The following is a 13,571-nucleotide window of genomic DNA, read 5'->3' on the forward strand; positions in this document are numbered from 1 at the left end:
TCAAGGCCAGGTTGGATGGGGTACTGGGCAGCCTGAGCTGCTGCGGGGCAGGGGTTGGAACATTGATGAGATCTAAAGAGCAGTGATATAAGCCATAGCACCTAAGAGTAAGAAATATAATACTGTTGTAATGTTTGAAAAAAAAAAAAAAAAACAACACAAAAAAAACCTTTTACTACTTAAGAAACTGTTTTGTTTTAACAAAAAAGTATTTGTGTAGCAAATCTTTTTTTAGCAGACTTCCTGTTTACCAGCACCATCTCTGTATAGTAGATCTTAAGGCTGCACTGAAAAAGACACCTAGCTCAGCTGTAGTACCTGCAGTTGAAGCCTGCTGGATGCCAGCAGCTTTAGCAAGGAGAGCAGCTTATAGGTTTCATGGAGACCCTCATCTGCTAAGCCAGAAGCAGCGCAAAGCCAGAGCATAAAGCCTTTGTCATGGTCATCCACAATATCCTTTGGACCCAGAGTGGTGGTCAGTGGCTCACTGTCCAGAAGAAGATAGGTTACAAGTGGTGTACATCAGGGACCAGTGCCCTTTAACATCTTCATTAATGCCAGAAGCAGTGGACGGGGCCAGCAGGGGCAGGGAGGTGGTCCTGTCTCTCTGCTCTGCTTTGGTGACGCCCAACCAGAGGTACAGTGTCCAGATGTGGTCTCCTCAATACAGGAGAGACACTGACCTGTGGGAGCGCTTTCTGAGCTCCGTTAACTTACAACTGGCAAAAAGTAAATCACTCAGAATGGCTTAGGTTGGGAGAGACCTCAAAGACCATCAAGCTCCACACCTGGGCGCAGCACTCACGAGGGGCGGAGCAGAGGGGGACAATCCCCTCCCTCTCCCTGCCCGTGGACCACCGCGTGTCCCCGCAGCCCGACAGCGCCCCCTAGAGGTGGAGACCCAGCGGTACGCGAAGGAGGCGGCGGCGTCTCCCGACTCTCTCCTGGTCGCGCATGCGCCGCGACGGCGAGGGGGCGGGACCGGGGCCTTGCGCGACGGCGACGGCGGAAGCGGGTGCAGCGGGAGGGGGTCTGTCGCTATGGCGACCGCGGCGGAGGGGCTGCCCGAGGCCGGAGCGCAGCCCGCCAAGCGTAAGAAGCCGGGGGGCTGGGACCGAGTTTGCTCTTTGGCCGTGTGGCCGCTGGCGGGTTGTCAGGCCGCGGCCTGCGCCCGGCCTAGGGAGGGGCAGGCAGGTTGGGCTGGGGGCTCGCTGCGGGCAGGGACGTCTATCCGCCTGTCTGCTGGCTTGAGGCGAGGTTGCAGTCCCCCTCCGGGCCGCTGCCGGGCCGCCGGAAACCGGGAGCGTTTGCTTTCAGGCCGGAGGCAAAGCAGACACAGCCGAGAGACAGCGAGCTGCGCTGGCTCTGCGAGGAGCAGCACGAGGGCCGGCTGTGGAGGAGCGGGTTTCTGTGGGAAATGCGGTGGTTATCGTTTTCTGTGGCTGGAAACGTGGCTTCACTCCTTGTGAAGCTGGGCTGGGGGCAGCTCTCGTGTTCTAAGTCAATTATTAGAAATAAAGAGCAGCAGCACAGACTCCTTGCAAGCCACGTCCCACAAAGGCCCTCCCCCAGCCCCTTAGGAGGGGGCTTACACTTACACTTACACACTGTGTAAGTGCAGTCAGGCCGGGTGCCTGCCCCTTAGGCACCTCCTAAAGTGCTTTAAAATAGCTCTTTTATGAAAGCAGCCGCGGTTTGTTATCCTTCAGTGTAAAGGAGACGATTTGAATGGAAATTCGGTGTAGTCAACGTAAAAACAAATAGCCTCGAACGGTGGGTCTGTTTGATTCTTATGATCTGTGTCCGTACCTGCTGACTTTCCTCTGACTTTCCCTGTAATGTCTGTACCCTGAGCAGAGGATCCTGCTGTTGAAACAGCAGAGGAAGCCAAGGAACCGGCAGAAGCAGACATCAATGAGCTCTGTAAAGATATGTTCAGCAAAATGGCCACGTACTTAACAGGTGAACTGACAGGTAAGGCATCGCAGTACTGACTTGCAAGTAAATTTCTGTTGCTTTTCATTTTCTCTTAAGAAACTCTGTTGTGTTGTTTGTATAAATTATGCTATGATATCTAGCAAAATGGGCAGCTCAAAACTAAAGTTGCTAGACTGCTAACAATGCTGACGTTAGTGAACTGGTGGCAAAATGAAGTCCCAGATTACTACAGATGTTTTTCCAGGTGTTTAGTTTATCAGCAGCCAGAACAAGATATTATTCTCTTCTGCAGAAGCTTGTGCATGTTATGGGGAAGTGTAGGTGAAGGACAGAAAGAGAAGCAGAACTGAGAGCGGAACTTCTGTAGCTATTTCACATCTGAGTGAGAGCACAGATCGTACATACATTTTCCAGCATTCATGCCTTGGAATAAACTGTGGAAAGTAAACTGAAATGTTAGTTTCTGGAGATTGATGCTTCTTTGGTCAGTGCACCGCGGGACCTTTGTAAAGTTTTTAAAGTTGTTTGTCAGTTAAAATCGTAACATTTGGTAACTGTTCTATTTGTCCTAGGTGCTTCATATGCTTATTTTTAAGGTTAGAGTGTTGTCTGACTGCTTTGTTTCTATATCAGGCAGTGGCAATAATTGAGCTTGGAAGGTAGCCCTGCAGATCATCTAATCTAAGCTCCTGCTAAAAGCAAGAAAGACTTGGCGGTCACTTAAGTGAATACCTGTTGAGCTGAGATACTTCTTAAGGCTGCTGATATCTCTAATACTATTATCCTTCCAAATTACTGCGTGTGTGTAGAAGATCTGTTATCCCTGTAGCATAATTAGGGAACTGGAAACCTTGTGATTTGTCTTCTGAATATCACGGTATTCTGCCTTGAGTTTCTGAATCAGAGTGACTTTGCTGCGATGGGCAAGGATGTCTGTGAGGCTGAGGAAGTACTGGGATTGCTCAAAGCTCAATCTACGTACATGTATAGCGTTATACTAATACCTGTACTGCCATTTAAACTATTCTTACTGTATTTGGCTGTTGCTGTGAAATCTCTTGTCTTCTAGAAAAGTCTGTACCCAGTTTTAACGGCACCAGCATTTAATTAAAATACACTCTATTGTTTTTAAGCCACCAGTGAAGACTACAAGCTTTTGGAAAACATGAACAAATTGACTAGCTTGAAGTACCTAGAAATGAAAGATATTGCCATAAACATCAGTAGAAATCTGAAGGATTTAAATCAAAAATGTAAGTAAAACAAATAAGGGAGGAGAATAATTAACTGCACTCTTGTATGGGAGCTGAAGTATCTATGATGTTGATGGTTTACCTTCCAGTGGGTTCTGAAGGAAAGAAAACTAAGAGCTGTATAATGTTAGAAAATGCCAATCTTCTGCATTTTCTTACAGCTACAGACTATGTAGACTAAACTAAGTGAACTTATGGTGCTGTATTACCCCCAGATTTTGAAATACTAAGGATTAAATAACACTACTTTTGATATACATTGTATTGTTATTTGTGTTGAGTCTAACAGTGCTCTTAAACGTTTTGTATTTTGCTGGAATATGTCTATCAGTATCACCACCTGGTTTTGGAGTGGGAAAAGGGAGGAGCTTTTAAAGTATTTTAGCTGAACCATAGAATGGCCTGGGTTGAAAAGGACCACACTAATCATCCAGTTTCAACCCCCCTGCTATGTGCTGGGTCTCTGATCACTAGACCAGGCTGCCCAGAGCCACATCCAGCCGGGATCTGAAGAACATAAGGAGAAATTGTTTCAAGTGTGAACTGTTTATTGGAATTGAATTAGTACGAACTGACGGTTATTATTTTTCTGGCTTTTAAAGATGCTGCTCTTCAGCCATATCTGGAACAAATCAACCTCATTGAGGAGCAGGTTGCAGCTCTGGAACAGGCAGCCTATAAATTGGATGCATATTCCAAAAAACTTGGTAACTATTGTCTTCTGCTCTTACTACCTATCAGCTTAATTCCCTGTAAGGAGATTTAAGAAAACAAAGTAAACTCCTGCTTTGTTTAACAAGACTGAGTGACAGAGTTGCCCGTGCAGCATGGTATCGATCCACTTTCAAAATAACGAATACTACAAGTGTATGTGAAGCAGAAAATGTTGATAAAAAAAATAATATTTGAAATTATAAGGAGATAGACTCATATAGGTATTATTGGACTGTAGCTTATTAAGGAATCTTAATTCCTTTTTTGCAGTATGAACTGATACTAATATTCAAGACAGATATTTAATCCTGCAAGTTGAGGGATGTATAAAGTTCCACCAGGCATTTAAGTCCCTTTGGCTTATGTTAATGTGAATTGTCCACCTTGAGTATCTAGTTCTTAAAAACCCATTGTTCAATTAGGTTTGCCCAAGTGCTTTGGGAGAAAATGGCCCCAAGTGATTCATCTACATTCAGTTGGATTTCAAGATGTCTAGCAGAGTACAGGATTCAAATCTTTTACCTGTTCTGAAATGCTGTTATTTTTCCTTCTGCAGAAGCCAAGTACAAAAAACTGGAGAAACGATGAAACTGCAACAGTCTTTACGTTGGAGTTGGGCTGTGGGTCAGACTGATCTCTGAGTTGCACAACATCAGTTTTATATGTTGACAAGGATTTGGTAACAGCTAACATAAGACTGGTAATTTTTTTTAATCTATTGAATACAGTTGGCTGTATTCAGGCCTGAGGCTGAATGATATTTTCCTCTTCTGTAATGTTTCAGTTGCCTCAGTTCCGCAGCGGAAAGTTGAAACTTGTCCCTAACCCATATCTTGATATTGGATATCCCTCCATTATTCCTGTGTTCAACACGAAGCATTCTACGAAGGAAAAGCCCTGCAGAAACTATAAAGACATTTTCACTTAATATCAGCAGGACATAAATCTATTTTTTTTCTTCCATTGAGCTCTGTATTGAGAAGATTCCCTGGCCTTTGGAGACGTGAGCATGGTATTGAAAACACTTCAAGTTTGGAATGCCTTTTTATCTGTTTAAAATAGAGAGACTAGTTATCATAAATCTACAATAAAACAACTTGCTACATTTGTCTCTCTGGAATCTCACAAATTCCTGTTGGAAAGATTACATAAGTTGTATTTTTATTTTTCAAAGGGTCTGTTAATAAAGACAAGCACTTCACAGTTACTGGAGATTGTAGAAGAAAACATGCTTTAACTGTTCTGTCAAGTATTGCTGCATTTATATCCTTTGACTGTCCTGACCTCTGGTGAACTTGCAACCACTTTAACATGTGCTTAGTTAACTTAGTATATCCTTTCTTTACTTTCCCAAAGAAGTTTTGATCCCATTTGTTTTTGAAGAGGTATACTTAGCAAAGAAAACTCCTCTACCAGATGAGCAGTACTCCAAATTGCTAATTCAACAGAAACCTTTTTACTGAACACCCAGTCAGAGTTTGGGCTTTTTTTTTGTACCTGTTGACTCAGTTGAGTGACCTGTTGACATAGTTGAGGCTGGCTTTTGATCGTGTTCCTGTAAAGGACAGTACAAGTACTGATAGAGTTCAAACTTTGTACTAGCTGTTTGGGAGTATGATTAGTCAGGTGCCACTATGCTAAAGATCATGATTCCACCTGTTGTTATATAACCACTGTATAAAGAGTTGATGGTCAAGTTTTCCCTAGTGCTATTTAAAAATGGTAAAGCAAGACCTTTGAGAGCCTCCAGCATCACTTAAAAAGTCCTGGCTTTTAACATCGAACGCGCTACTCTGGATGACTTTGATGTAGACTCTGAGAAAGGTTTTTTTGAATGAGTATCAATATATTAATAGGATTAAGTCTCCCAGAGATAACCGTGCATCTGTGTCTGTGTTGCTTTTGTTCACTGAGTTTTCTACCTGTGTAATTAATTAAACATATTAATACTGTTACCAAAGCAACTTCCTCCAGCCCAACAAGAGGGTGTACTGACACGCATCTAAAACCTTCATGCCTAGAAACTGATATTTGAATGACAGTAGTTTTCTTTATGATCTTTGATGCTCAAAAGTGCAATATATCAACAACAATAAGACACTGTGGCAGAGAGTCCTGTTTCTCCAGCATTTCACGCACCTGTGATTGTACAAGAGATGAGCATGTTTCAGCCAGACTCACCAGTGTTGACAGTACCATCCCTTTTCTTTGGTATTATGGAGGAGAATCACAGATCCTTTGCTGCTTACATAAAATCTGATTTGAGGGTGCTGCTCAGATCCTCTGCTCCCTGAACAAATTGGAAATTTCATTGCAATATATTGCATTCACATGTGTGGGAATGTAATCCCTGATCCCCTGCAAGTCCCCTTACCTGATCCCTATCCAGCTCTTAAGAACAGAAAACATAATAGTTCATATCAGGTTGGAAATGGTTCTTGGTGTGTGGACATCAGAACCTAGAGCTGAATAGCCATTGGAAGTCTTAGTAGGATAGGCTCACCTGGAATTGAAACAAGACCATTGCTCTTCCAGCCTAGTGGTTTCTTTGATTCCCCACTTTTTCTTGGAAAGTGGTGCTAGAAGTACATAGGAAGTGCTGACTTGGGGTTATTCTCCTCTGCAGAATAGCAGCTGTCCCTGTGGTATGGCAGGATGCAGGGGCAATGTGAAAGAGTGGCAGATTTGCATCCCAGTGTTAGAGTGCAAGTCTGGCTATGTGCTGTGCAGAGCATTGTGATCTTGTCTATGTGATGAGTCAGATATGTAGCTCTATGTGCCAGTGACTTGTCCTATCACTAGTCAGCAAGTCAAATAAATTATTCTTTTGTCAGATAACCTGTCAATCAAGTAGTGAATACAGAATGGAATGTGACACAGATAGGCTCCATACTGTGATGGCAGCGTGCTGGCAATTATGTGCAAGTCTGCTCCCTTATCAGATGTGTACCATGTTCTCAGACTCTGTGAAGACAAACCAAGTTGGGTACTGAACTGAATACAGGTCAGCCCTGCTGTATTTAAGATGTGTTGCAGTCACTATCTCATTTCCCAGAACTGTGTCCAGTTCTGGGCTCCCCAGTACAAAAAAGACAGGGATCTCTTGGAAAGAGTCCAGCGGAGGGCCACAAAGATGGTGAAGGGCCTGGACCATCTCCCCTACGAGGAGAGACTTAGGGAACTGGGTCTGTTTAGCCTTGAGAAAAGAAGGCTGAGAGGGGACTTGATCCAGGTTTATAAATACCTGAGGTGTGGGAGCTATAGTGGCGAGGCTGGTCTCTTTTCAGTAGTGCGTGGGGACAGGACTAGGGGCAACGGGCTGAAACTCCAGCATAGGAAGTTCCGCACGAATGTGCGCAAGAACTTCTTTACAGTGAGGGTGACGGAGCACTGGAACAGGCTGCCCAGGGAGGTGGTGGAGTCTCCTTCTCTGGAGATATTCAAGACCCGCCTGGACGCCTACCTGTGCGACGTGGTGTAGGGAGCCTGCTTTGGCAGGGGGGTTGGACTCGATGATCTCTAGAGGTCCCTTCCAACCCCTATAATTCTGTGATTCTGTGATTCTGTGATTCCTTAATACACACTGTCCTCATTACACTTAAGACACTAAAACTCACAGTGTTGTAAAAATTCTCTGTCATTGGGATCATTGTAGCAGCCTTGCTGTGTAACCTCCTGAATGGACCATGAAGAACTGCACTGCTCTCCACTCTGTTTTCTATTTATATCCTTTGATACCGTGGCTGCCTTAGACCCAGCGAGGCAGCTGTTTATCGTGATGCCATGGGAAAGCATATAATGGAGAATATATTTCAGAGCCATTAGTCTTACTTAAACAAACAAACAAACAGGTGTATCACCTGTAATATTTTTCAATGTATAAAGCATAACCTATGTCAGAGTTTCTTCCCTAACATGTGCACTCACAGAATCACAGAATAGTTGAGGTTGGAAGGGATCTCAAAGACAATTGCTCCAACCCTCTCCTCAAGCATGGCCACCTGGAACAGGTTGCCTAGGGCCGTTCAGCATGTGATAGTACTACGGCCAGCTTTGGACGTTATGGCAACTTAGTTGGAAGTTTTCCTAGCAGAATTTGATATATATTCTGCCCTGTTTGGGCAGAAGATACTGCATGTAGAGATAGACTTGCTAGTCAAGCAAAAACACCTCAGATGCAAAAAGGTTAAGGTTTGTCCTCTGCTTGGCAGAGAACTGGAAATTTATGATTAAGCAGATTGTCACTGCAGAACACCACTCTGGAGTACACATGTACTAGCTGTAAGCTGTGAGCAGCGCCTCTTGAGTCTCCAAAGGTATGTCTGAAAGCTGAGGATGCTGTCAGTGTCACAACTAAAGTGGATTAATGCCCTCTAAGAGAGCATCTGTGCAGCTGGTATTAGCAGGTACTCTCTCTCTTCAGGGTCAAGGCAGTCGGGGACCATGTGACAGTACTCAGATAAATATGGTGACATGCAAGAAAAATCTCATTACCTCTACACTTACCTCACCCTGGAGAGTGCTGTCTGCATGGAGCTTCTGAGCCTTCCCCATACCACCTCGTAATAGTTAAGAGGCCCAGCATCTGTTTTGTCTTTCCATTGAGGCTTCAGTGGCAGTTGTATGTGTTTTTTTTAGAACTGCTGACTCAGTCACGTCTTGTTTTATTCATAGATGCATTTGGTGGCTGATGTGAGATCCTCACACCATGTACACACTGACATGCTGTCAGAGAGTCTGGGAATCTATATGATCAAAGCATAGGAAATTTCTAAGAAAAATAATACAGCATTTCTTTGCTTCTCTTCCTTTTTGACAGATTTGCAAGATGGCCACAAGAGGGTGATGTTTCAGCAGGGAAAACTTCCATAAGGTAAAGCAGGTAAGAGAAAGTAAGGACCAGTATTGTGTTAGAACTATTGCTTGTAGACTTGAAGAAAAAGCTGTGGTGTTTTAAATTACAAAGGTGACAAACTCCAGGAACTCTGAAGATGGGAACCCATCTAGTTATGCGTTGCACTTAGTGTTGGTAAAAGAATTAAGACATAGCAAACTGTTCCACAAGCTCCTGAGTATCACAGGAGACAGAGACTGGAGATGCCTCACAAGTGACTCTTCATTTGGAGAAAATTTTAGAGAATGAGTGTCTGAGTGATAATGTGGTGGTGGCATCCCAATCACGCCAGGAGCTGGCAACTGTGTTCTGATTTTTGTCTTTAAGTAATCATTCTCCTCTCTGTCTGAGGGCACTCTCTGTGTGAGTGGTGGAATCCAAATCATGGCAGGTTTGGCAGGTCTTTGAAAGCAGCACCATAGAATAGACATGGTGAAATTCCTGTGAACAGCATATTGCTAGCAAAATGTGTAGTCCAAAAGGTTGCTCAAACATTTTGCCTGGAAAGTCCACAAGACATCCCAGGGGAAGCACAGGGAGATAGTAAACCTTCCTCTTTTCTCTTCTGTGGCATTTCCTGGTGCAAAAGATAGTAAGAAAATAGTAGAGGTTTGAAGGAAGAACGTGGAAGATCACAGAGGAAAGAGGGTTGACAGATGAGACGGGACAAAGTATTTCATTGAAGTGATCTGTGCAACTGCTTTGAAGCTGAAAGCAGTTTTTAACAAGTTGAACTTGTAACTGCAAACCAAGGGATAAAACTTAGCCTAGCAAATACAGCAGATATTGCTCTTTAAGCAGAAACAGAAGGGGTCAGATCCAGAAGAGGATTTTTTTCCCCAGTACCCTCGAGGCAATTCTGCCCTGCTGCTCTAGCAGGTTCTTCAGAATTTGGGTTCAACTGTCAGAATAATACTTTGTGTAGATGTCCAAAGAATTCAGGATTTTGTGTAGATGTCCAAAGAATTCAGGATGGGGTCTTAAATCATTAGTGGAAACTACGTGTTCAGCAGGTGAAAAATAGCTCTTCTATGTTAGATTATGCTTTTTAACCTGTAACTCTGTGATCTATGGAGATGTTAAATGCTATCCAACTGGACAGAAGTTATCCAGTATTGGCCTGTAGCTAAATATATTATGTGTGCAGTGTTGCACCTGAGGGCAAACATACAAGAAAAAAAGCAATAAGTAGAGAACAAACATTCTATGAAAGCATGATGAGTTTTGATGAGAGATTTGTTACTGATTAATGTTTGTCCCCGCTTTCTGATATTACAGTAGAATAAAGTGGAACCTTGACAGAGGTCACAAAAAATTAAAAAATAAAGGAGTTCATCCAAGTTTGCCAGCAGCTATTGATTTTATCTAACCAGTGATGTTTAATCCAGAGGAAATAGCAGCTACTGATTGCCTTTGCACTGTATTGCACTTTAGTTTTTAAACCACAGCATACACAAAGGGAGATTTCCAGGATGCAGTATCAAGCCCTCCTTTGGTCCAACATCCCTGTTTCATGTTGCAGTGGAACCCCTGGGATCCATGACTGTTTTCTTGCTGTTTGTATTGTTTGTCTCCTTGTCTCTTCAGTCCACATGGAGGAAGATGTCTGAAACAGGGAAGCTGCCTCCTGAGCCATTTGCTTTGCCCTTCATAAGAAACATACGAACTAGACCTGAAGAATAACTTACCTTAGTCTTCAGAAGAGATCAAAGGAGTTTGCAGGGTTTGAGGGATCCAGTGGTGCACATTAAGAAGAGCTTGGTCCAGTGATTAACAAACGTGGGACTGTATTGTAGTTCTAATAATAAGGGTGTATTTTTTAAATTAAATTATACTTGTCTAGAGACTGATCAGTTGTTGATAGCAATGCACTCCCTCTCTATTGGGTATCTCATCCACAGGTGCTCCAGAAGAGCCCTTCTCAGGCATGATCTGAGCCACTGCTGAGTTTGTAAACTACGTTTTGGGGAAAAAAAGAAGATCCTGTGAGCTGCATGGGCAAAAAACGTCACCATTCTTTCCTGCTTTGACTGATTAGAGATATAGAAAATAGAAATGAAGGAATGAAAAATACTCCGTGACTGTGAGGCTGGTACATGAATAAGTACTAAGCAGTTCATAAGGACTGCAAAGAAAAATGATGATGGACCAGTTCACCAACTGACAATGTAAAATCTCAGAAAGGTCCTGTTCAGCTGATTGAAACCAACTGCAAGACACAACTTCTGTCGTACAGGATGTTCAACAGTTCTACTCATTTGTGCCACTGAATGTCCCCCATCCTACAACCAAATATGTACAGCTTGGACTGTATCTCCTCTGTTAAATCAGTTGCATATTTTTTGTAAGTCATTGTGTTCAGGCCTTGAAGTTTGTCTGCTGGAAGAGGAACAGAAGGAACTCTTTTTCCCCATTCAGAATTTAAAACAAATCAGTGAGTTATTGGAGTCCCAAAGGAGTAGAGACTGAGAAGCCTTCGGATGGAAACTACTTCTGCTTGGCTCAAATGTGTGCATGCAGACATATTTTTAATAGTGAATACAAGATGAATGTGTGTGCTTAATTAACATGGGAGGTGGAGATGTTGGTGCAAGTCCTCCATGGCAGCATTGCTGCTATCCTTTGGACTTCATTTTCAGCCAGTGTTAAACAGGATCCTGATCTGACTGGACTGTTGTCATGATGTTGTGCACCCATCCTCAGGCTCCTGTGTCCTTACATTAAAATGTATTACTTCATTAAATGTTCTCATTTAGCAGATTAGTCTGTTGAAAGCATCATGTCTCTTCTGCTGTAAAGTACATCTCTGCTGCTAAAATCTTATCAATTTCAGGTAAGATTCATTCTAGCCCCTTGTAGAAAATCACAGTGTCAACTCCTGCCTTACAGGAGAAAGGCTTTGTCATAACCAGAGGTATTAAGATTCAGCGATACGTTCAGGATTCAACAATTTACAGAACATGTCTACTTGTAACACGCTATGCAGGCAGTACTCAAGACACAGACCTTGCCATTATTTTTCAGGTGACTTTAGAAATGCCATTTGAGCAGCCAGCACGAAAGGTTTGGTTAAATATTTGTGTCTGAACTCACAGGACCCAAAATGCAACTCAGCTGACTCAGGACCAAGCCAGTGACATGACTCTGTTCTTCAGTCATTTAGAACATATAACAGATTACTACATCCTGGCTTGGTCTCTGAAAGGGTAAGGGAGTTCAGGCCTTATCACTTGTTGTGTGATCTGTACGGTGACCTCAGCAGTAAACTACTGTGTCGCTCCTGTTGCTGATCATCTGTGAATAAAACTTATCTGTTTTCCATAGTTAGAATTAAATGAGATGAGGCCCTTCCCCAAGGCAGGCAGCAAAAGTCCAGAATCAGGACAATAAGATGACAAGCATACATCTTTGCAAACAGTGCCTACCTTATGAGTAAAGTGATGATAGACCAGTTCACCATCTGACAATATAAAATCTCATAAAGGCTGTGTTCAGCTGATTGAAACCAAGTGCATGACACAAATTCTGTCAGACAGGAGGTTAAGCAATGAAGATCAATATGAGTGTATGTGCTTAATTAACATGGGATGCGGAGATGTTGGTGTCACATCCAGGAAACAAAGCAATGGATACAAAGTCTGGTGAAAGCCAGTTGCTGATAGCGATTTTGGTCCAAACACGCAGAGCATTTATTAAAGTATTAGTAACCTGGGCTTTGGAATGACACAAATAGGGAATTTAAGAAAGCTGTCTCATACAAAGTTATTTGATAGGTCAGTCACAGAATAAGGTAGAAACATCCACTTCCTTGTTTGAAATGTTATGCCACTTCTCTCTTCCAGACACATATGTGCCTTTCCTTACGGCGTTATCCTTAGTCACAGTTTAGCCTGAAACAACAGGACTATAATCCTATCAGGTTCTCACATACCTATTTTATTTTATTCTTTTCTTTCTGTATTGTATGGATGAGAAACCATGAAGTTGAGAAACTATGTCTGTACAATCCTTAAGTCCTGCATGGTTTGATTTGTCTATAAAGCTTAAACCTGCCATTGTGGTGATATTACAAATGCCATATTATTCTGCATGGCATAGATTCAGCTCTGTTTTCACTGCAGTCACAGTAATCTATATGCTGCTGTATGGGAACTGCTGAGTCACAGCCTGAACCTCTGATTGATCACCTGAGGCAAGCACTGAGTCAGCTGTGGGAGCACAGGTGAAGGCAGTTCAACTGTGTGACCAGAATAAGGGGAGCCTAGCTGCACCTCTCCTAGACCCTATTTAAGGGCTGACTGGCACTGGAGGCAGTTTTCTTTCTGGAGAAGATTCCCTTTGGAGTTCTTCTGTGAGCCTGGGATGTGGGTGAGCATTTTCAAGTTTTGTTGGTTTTTTTTTTACTGGCTGTTTCCGCTGTAGTAGTCCATCTGGTTGTATAACCTGTAAAATGCCAGCCTAACCATACTGCTCTGCTGATTGTATGTATGTTGGTGATTGTTGATCAGTTTGAGAAATGCTGGTCCAGCATCCTTAAATCTATCTTTGTCAGTTCATGCACACCTTTAAACTGATGCTTTAAAAAATTTATTTAGTGTTCTTTACATACATTCGTAAACAGAATGGGAAGAAGCAAGCTGCTGTTCACCTTGTAAATAGCATCATGGAGATCCCAGTATTATTTCCCTTTCTTTTGTCACAATGAGAAGTGCTGTGATCACAGTTCTTGTTCCGGTAGGACTAATAAGGTCAGTCCAGTCTTCTTTCTCATT

The 13,571-nt window shown here is 42.8% G+C and overlaps 1 protein-coding gene across 2 annotated transcripts; it reads left to right on the plus strand.

The window, feature by feature from the left end:
- Positions 1 to 969: 969 nt before the first annotated feature.
- Positions 970 to 5,112, plus strand: BLOC1S2 (biogenesis of lysosomal organelles complex 1 subunit 2). Of its 2 annotated transcripts, XR_011904024.1 has the most exons (6): positions 970 to 1,092; positions 1,858 to 1,974; positions 3,072 to 3,191; positions 3,794 to 3,898; positions 4,462 to 4,605; positions 4,690 to 5,112. XR_011904024.1 is itself a non-coding variant. In XM_072340015.1 (5 exons), the coding sequence occupies exons 1-5, from the start codon at positions 1,041 to 1,043 to the stop codon at positions 4,491 to 4,493; spliced, it is 426 nt and encodes a 141-aa protein (XP_072196116.1). In that variant the 5' UTR covers positions 970 to 1,040; the 3' UTR covers positions 4,494 to 5,112. The 2 variants fall into 2 exon arrangements, 1 of the variants encoding a protein (XP_072196116.1); XM_072340015.1 differs by having other exon boundaries at positions 4,462 to 5,112.
- Positions 5,113 to 13,571: the final 8,459 nt, after the last annotated feature.

The sequence above is a fragment of the Excalfactoria chinensis genome, chromosome 6 (assembly GCF_039878825.1).
Source record: "Excalfactoria chinensis isolate bCotChi1 chromosome 6, bCotChi1.hap2, whole genome shotgun sequence".
Lineage (NCBI taxonomy): Eukaryota > Metazoa > Chordata > Aves > Galliformes > Phasianidae > Excalfactoria > Excalfactoria chinensis.